The 7,361-nt window shown below is 52.1% G+C and overlaps 1 protein-coding gene across 1 annotated transcript in view; it reads left to right on the plus strand.

The window, feature by feature from the left end:
* Positions 1-877, plus strand: part of LOC115299545 (hemoglobin subunit zeta-like) — a 7,377-nt gene extending 6,500 nt beyond the window's left edge. The window contains exons 2-3 of the mRNA XM_029948940.1: positions 383-587; positions 749-877. Coding sequence (XP_029804800.1) covers positions 383-587; positions 749-877 — 334 coding nt within the window. The remainder of the gene's footprint in view (positions 1-382; positions 588-748) is intronic.
* The last annotated feature ends 6,484 nt before the right edge of the window (positions 878-7,361 follow it).

The following is a 7,361-nucleotide window of genomic DNA, read 5'->3' on the forward strand; positions in this document are numbered from 1 at the left end:
AACAGCAGTCAGTGAGCAGGGAGAGGAGGTGGGTGGGGAGGGGACAGGACTGTAGCTCGGACTGTCTCACACTAGGCCCAGCACCCAGGTCTCCACAAACATCTGCTGAATGAATACATGATTGAACTACCTCTGCGGGTTGGAGCAGTGAGGGTGGTATTCCGCGTGCCATCCTGGAGCCTGGAGTAACAGGAAAAATCAGCAACATGAATCCTATCCTTGTGTAAAATTTAATATCTTGTTCCACGTGAATTCTTTGCATTAATATTTGTTATAAAATACTGTGTTAAAATACGATTTATTGTGCACGCTGGGCTCTTCGATGCCAGGTAGGTGCGCGCGCACGCAGCGCCTGCCTCACCGGTGGCCCGGTCCCCCGCAGGCTCTTCGCCAGCTACCCCCAGACCAAGACCTACTTCCCGCACTTCGACCTGCACCCGGGCTCCGCGCACCTGCGCACGCACGGCGCCAAGGTGGTGGCCGCCCTGGGCGACGCCGTCAAGAGCATCGACAACATCTCGGGCGCCCTGGCCAAGCTGAGTGAGCTGCACGCCTACGTCCTGCGCGTGGACCCGGTCAACTTCAAGGTGCCTGGGGGGAGCGGGGCGCAGGGATCCTGGCGGGGGCGAGGCGAGGGCGAGGCGGGGGCGGGGCGCTAGGGCGGGGCAGGGTGTCTGCAGTGCTCTGCCCCATCCCGGAGCACCCCCACCGCGCCGGGCCTGCACTGAGCCGCCCTCTGGCCCCGCAGCTCCTGTCCCACTGTCTGCTGGTCACGGTGGCCTCGCATTTCCCCGCCGACTTCACGGCCGACGCCCACACCGCGTGGGACAAGTTCCTGTCCATCGTGTCCTGCATCCTGACTGAGAAGTACCGCTAAGCGCGGCCTCCAGACCGAGGGGCTGCGACCCCCCCCCCCCCCGACCCCTCCAGCCTCCTCCCTCCGCCCTACCCCACTCCAATAAATGAATGCACGCCCACCGGGCCTCTGTTGTCACTGGGGCCATCAAGGGGGTGGCAGGGACGCACAGGGACACCTGGAGGGCTTTGGAAGCTCCGCACTGACTCCAGGCTCTCTCCGCCCGCAGAGGGCACTTGGGGAGCATGGTGCGGGGGGCGGGGGCACTCGGGGAGCCTGGTGCGTGGGGCGGGGGCACTCGTGTTCCGGATGGAGCGGCGCAAAGGGCACCCCTTGGCCTTTCCTTCTGCGGTCAGCACGGAGCCCACAGGGTCCTGCTTACTCCACTGGGGCCCACCATGGAATTCCTCTGGAATTTATACTGTTTTCCTGGTTTGTGCTTAATTTTAGCAAGAAAGGGGTAATGAATGTATCTAGTTCCTCACTCATTCTTCCATTCTTCCACTAAAAACAAAACAAACAACAGCAAACACATACACACACACACACACACACACACACACACCTATTTGTACACAAGACGCCCAAGCATTTTTGTAGACTCGAACACAACAGCTAAAATAAGCAAGCCCCCCTCCCCATGGAACTGACAATCTAGTCGGGAATGCAGATGTGATATCCAGTCAGATCACAGTTCACAAAAACAAAAAAGGAAAAGAAGTTCAATTTAGAACTTTAGAATATTAGAGAAATACAAATTAACACTACTGAGAATGAAGCCTCATTGAGATCCAAAGGTTTTGACCAGTCTGCTGGCGGTCCCACTACGCTGCAGCCCTTCTGCCACAGACACTGTGCCAGCTCAGCGCGCTGGGCCCCCGCAAGCCCCAGTCCATCGTGAGGCACCGACTGACCGCAGCATGAGAACCTGTGCCTGAAGACAGGATGAGGACACGCTCAAACACTAGCTGTGAACTGGCGTCCAGGATTTATCACGTCAAAAGGAAAAGAAAAAAGAAACAAGTAGAATAGTGTGTGTGTGTGTGTGTGTGTGTGTGTGTGTACTACATATATCATAGATCTACACCATGGTAGCTTTTGTTTTTCTGTAAGAAGGGAGAGGAGAGGGGAGGCCGGTTGGCTCAGGCTGTAGAGCATGTGACTCTTAATCTCTGGGTGGTGTGTTCAAGCCCCAAACTGGACAGAGAATTTACTTTAAAAAAAAGAAAACAGACGAGGTATAAATGTGTGCGTGCATCTGTGTGCACTCACAAGTGTGAGTGTGTGTACATTGTGACACATGTGTATGACTACAGTCGTCACTCTTGTGTGTGCACTTGTGAGTGTTTACAAGTTTGTGTGTGGTTGCTTTTTTTTTTTTTTAAGTAAGCTCTATGCCCTACATGGGACTTGAACTCAGGACCCTGAGATCAAGAGTCACATGCTCTACTGACCCAGCCAGCCAGCACCCCTTGCATTTGCTTATTTTTGCAAAAAGAAATCCTTCAAGGGTAAAGTGGAAATGATTAACATGGGTGGAGATAAAGAGCAGGGGTGGAGGGGGCTCCCCCAAATCTAAGTCTCTGGATGGCTTTACTTTCCAATCATGTAAATCTTTTACATCACCAAAAATAGGATAAAAAAGAGCAAAAACTGAAGCCATCAAAATTGAAACAACATAAATGCACCTGTGCATGAACGCCCTGATATACTCACTGGGCTGTGACCGAGAGAGCAGCAAACAAAGCCTCAAATGCGGTCAGTATTTTATTGCTCATAATAAAACAGATTTATAATTTCATAACCTTTTATTTAAAAAATTTTCAAACTGTTGGGGTGCCTGGGTGGCTCTGTCAGTTAAGCATCTGAGCATTATGCTCAGGTCATGATCTCACAGCTCATGGGTTTGAGCCCCACATCGGGCTCTGCACTGACAGCTCAGAGTCTGCTCCGTATTCTGTGTCTCCCTCTCTCTCTGCCCCTGCCCGACTTGTACTCTCTCTTGCTCTCAAAAATAAATAAATAAAAGCATCAAAATTTTTTCAAACTATCAAAACTCATGAGGATTAAGACAAAGGAAATAGGGTGACTGCTAGAGTACAGGGTTTCTTTTTGGGACAATGGAAATGCTCAAAAATTGATTATAGTGCTAACTGCATCATTCGGTAAATATAGTAAAAACCACTGAGTTATATACTTTAAGTGGGTGAACTGTATGGTATGTGAATTGTACCTCGCTAAATCTGTGAAATAAAATACTAAGAAACAAAACACTCTCAAACACTCTTCATAAAGCTTCCCTGACCAGCAGCACTCCACCACACTTGCCTGCTCTCACTCTTTCTTTCCCAGCCATTTGAGAGTAAGATGTAGACACAGCCTTAGTTAATAGCCTCTTTTAATAGCCTTAATACCCCGAAATACCTCGCCTATTTCTGCAAGTCAAAAAGAACACCCACCTGTGTAGCCAGAAAATGCCCACCAAGACGAGGGGATTAACACTCACCCGAGTCCATGGGTATCATCCACACGTTGTCCTTTCCAGCCACGCCCTTCACCGGTCCAGGCTCGGACCTTGCTGTTAACTCACCGGAATTTAAATAAAAACCAACCAAACAAATGTTTGCACTAGTCTCCTTCCATCTCCACTTCAGTCTTTCCTTGCATGACCTTAATTTTGAAAAGCACATGCCACTTACTTTACCGTAAAGTCCCTCTGCTTGGGATTTTCTGATGCTTCCTCACGGGGAGATTTAGGGGCATCGCTTCTGGCAGGAGACCTGCAGAGGCGCTGCCGTGTGCACCTCGGTGCGTCCGCGTGCCCGGGGCATCCATGTGTCCCTTTGCTGGTGATGTTCACTCGGACCACCTAGTTGTCTTCCAGGTCTCTCCACTGCAAAGTCAGTTAGTAAGTATTTTATGCTTTTTCATGGGTAATAATTCCTTTATAAAGTGATACTTTGACACTATGACAATATCCTCTTGTTGATACAGTCTTCGCGGGCACCCATGATCCTGGCCTGTCCCAGCTCTTACTGTGATGGCATTTCTCAGCCATTCCTTCTGTCCTTAGTAGGAAGCATTCCACTGTAAGGGAAAGCTCTTCCCGCTAGCTTTTTAAATGAAGATCACATTAACTCCTTAATTCCCATTTATTCAGTGGGCTATAATCTATTGCAGATCACTATTTATTTTGATCCCCAAACTGTCCCAGATTTAGACAGGGAACATCTCTTCAAACTGCCTCCTGTGTCCTTCGCCACGTCCTCATCATCCTTTGAGGACGGCCCTGATTTCCGCCGGCAGAGGCTCCGGACTCAGCACGTTCCCTGCGCCAGCCTCAAGTCCGCCACGTGTCCCCACGGTTCTGCTTCCTCCTGGTGGAGGATGATGCTTGGAGAGCAGGATCTGGGGGCTGGGTGCGGTCCGTTCAAGTCCTTTGTCCATTTGTAAATCGGGGTGTGTTCTTGTTCTTGACTTAAAGAGTTCTTTCTATATTCTGGATACAAGTTTCTTATCAAAAGTACACTTTGCAAACATTGTCTCCCACTCTTCTTCATTGCCAACAATTTTTAACCTGACTCTAACCACGCCTTTAGATCCAACTTCTAGTGTACAGAAAATGCATGAATAAAAGAACCATCTAAAAAAAAACCTTCGAGTAAACCATCAGACCAATCCAAAATGTAGAACATTCTATAAGACAGCTTGTCTGGATTGTCCAAAAAGTCACTGATATGAAGAAAAGGTGGGGGTGGGGTGGAAGAGGATAAAGAGGCAACTGAATGCTATGTGTGAGCCTGGCTCAGATCTAAATTTGAACAACAGAAGACATTTTGGTGAATGGTCAGGACATTTGATGCAAAAGAATGTTAGTTCACTTAGATTGGCAATAAATCTGTGGTTATTTATGCAGGAAAACCCTAGTCCAGGAGATGCATGCTGAAGTGCGTAGAGACACAGCTTCAGGAGGCCCACCACACAATTCCATATTGTTTGGGAGAAAAAGAAAGCACACCCATCTTTTATATTCTGATAGTGCAAAAGTTCACAACTGTGAGACCCCAGTGGTGGCAGCACAGGGGCCATCATTCCACACTGGGATATAAAGGGGTGCATAAAGGGATACTGTAAGAGCTCATCTTGGGGCGCCTGGGTGGCTCAGGCGGTTAAGCGTCCAACTTCGGCTCAGGTCATGATCTCACGGTTCGTGGGTTCGAGCTCCGTGTCGGGCTCTGTGCTGACAGCTCAGAGCCTGGAGCTTGTCTTCAGATTTTGTGTCTCCCTCTCTCTCTAACCCTCCTCTCTCACACACTCTCTCTCTCAAAAATAAATTTAAGAAATTAAATAATTTAAAAAAAAAAAAGATCTGACCTCAACACTGCTCCTGCCACCCTCATTCTGCCCCAGTCACTGGCCTCCTGGCTTCTCTTGAACGATGGAGCCAGAGCCCCCTTCTTGGTGCCTTTGGCCTTGACCCCCTCTGCAGTCTGCACACTCTTCCCCCAGACATGACAGGAATGATTCTCTGAACTCCTCAGGGCTTGTTGCATTTGCCATCTCGGTGACATCCCAGTGACATCTCCCCGGGCCACCTCATCTGGAACTACAACCCCTCCTAACACTACCCACCGCGCTTCACTGCCACCTCCTTTCTAACGTCAAGGCCAGCCAGCCAGAGACCACTGGGAACACTCCTGTAGTCAGAGGTGGTTTTTTCAACTCATTGCCTCAGAGGAGGCCGCAGCCGCAGGGAGCAAAAGGAGGTGAGAGGCGCAAAAGGAGGCTGGAGCTACGGTGGCGGCAGTAACCCTCAGCAGCTGGGAGGGGCGTCGGGCATTTCTGTGCTTTCTCAGCCTTCACATGGCTTCTTCCTATTCATCTGAAGCTCACAGTCGGAGGAGTGCAGGCACTGCAGCAACGGCCCTCCGGTGTCAGGGCTGCTTGACTCTCTCACTGCGGTGCTCCTGCGCTCGCTCTGTATCGCACACCTGCCCCAGAACATCAGCTCCGGAGAGCAGGCGTGTCTGTCTGTCCCCTGCTGTGTCTCCAGCTGTTAAGGCTGCCTTGGCATGGGACTGGGGGTCAAATGTCATCCAGGAAGAGCACATGGATCTCCTGGGGGGGGGGTCATGAGCCTGCCAGACGTGAGGGCCCTGGGGCTCTCGGTACAGGACAGACTCTGCCCACGTTGGGACCCCCTTCCCTAGGAGGACTCCCGCCCGGGGGTGTGGGTGCGGGACGCGGGGTGTGGTCTCACGTGGCTGACTGTCCCCAGCTGCCTGCTAGGAGCCGGGCTTTGGCACCCGCCTCGGGGAAGCCCAGGAGAGACATGAATCTGAGGAGTCTCCAGAGGCCCTCGCCCTGCCTCTAATGGGGCTTTATGACTGAGCCCAACCTCTCCTCTACTCCAGGCCTCAGGTTCCCCAAAGCCTGAGATGACACCAGGGGTCCTTCACGTCCCAAAAAGCCAGCGCCCGTCTGTTCTGGCGGATCTGAAGGCGTGAGTGTGTGGTCAGCTCCGCGAAGGCAGAAGCGAGTGTCCCGGTGCTCCCAGCCCTGGGCTCAGCGTCTGGGTGGGGACGACCATGAAGTCACTACGTACTTGCGGGGAGCTTGCTCTGGGAAGTTCTGGCTGTTTAGGAAGCCTGGAGTAGACCAGGAAACAAAACTGAAACAAAAGTCCTCTACTTTCCTGATCTCATATTCCATTGAAAAATAAACAAAAACTTTTCTTCTGAGGGGACAAAAAGTAGAGCAGGCAGGAGATCACACAGGCAGGGTGGGGAGTTGCGATTGTAAACCGGGCGGTCCAGTTGGGGCTTTCATATGGTGACATTAAGGGAGTGAGGATATTGGAGAAGGGCCTTCCAGGGAGAGCCCCCAGGGGGACCCAGGAGGAGAGGACCAGTGAGGAGGAGAGGACCAGCAGAGCCGGGAGGGCAGGGAGCAGGGCCGGGCGGGAGCCTTTCCCTCACGGAGGACCAGAGACCACAGCAGTTTTCAGGGAAGAGAGAGGAACGTCCCAGAGGGCGGGGGTCTCTGGCCTGAGCCTTTGGGGGAGAGGATGGACCAGGTGCAGGGCAGGAGCAGGAAGCAGCAGGCTTTGAGGGGAGACCTGAGCCTCGCTTGACATGCGCAGGGGAGGCTGTGAAATGCTCCCTGGGTGCAAGTCTGAGCGCAGGAAGATGTGTGACTGGATGCCAGCAGGGAGTCCCAGGTCACAGAAGGAAGTTGAGGCCATGAGGCGGACAGAGGGCTGACAGAGAGGGGGACAGGACGGACAGTGAGAAACTAGCTCAGCACCAGCTGGAGGGGTGAGGACACAAGCCTTTCCAAAAGAAGAAAGGAAGGGTAGAGAATGTGGGGGGCAAAGTGTACTCCCGGCTGCACCACGCACTTGGGTGCCGGCTGGGAGGTGTGTCTGGGATGGGCTTGTGGTGCAAACCAAGGCCCCAGCAGGGAGGATGGGACTCTATGGACAGCCCTAGGGACTAGGGAAAAG

The sequence above is a fragment of the Suricata suricatta genome, chromosome 8, assembly GCF_006229205.1.
Source record: "Suricata suricatta isolate VVHF042 chromosome 8, meerkat_22Aug2017_6uvM2_HiC, whole genome shotgun sequence".
Classification (NCBI taxonomy): Eukaryota; Metazoa; Chordata; class Mammalia; order Carnivora; family Herpestidae; genus Suricata; species Suricata suricatta.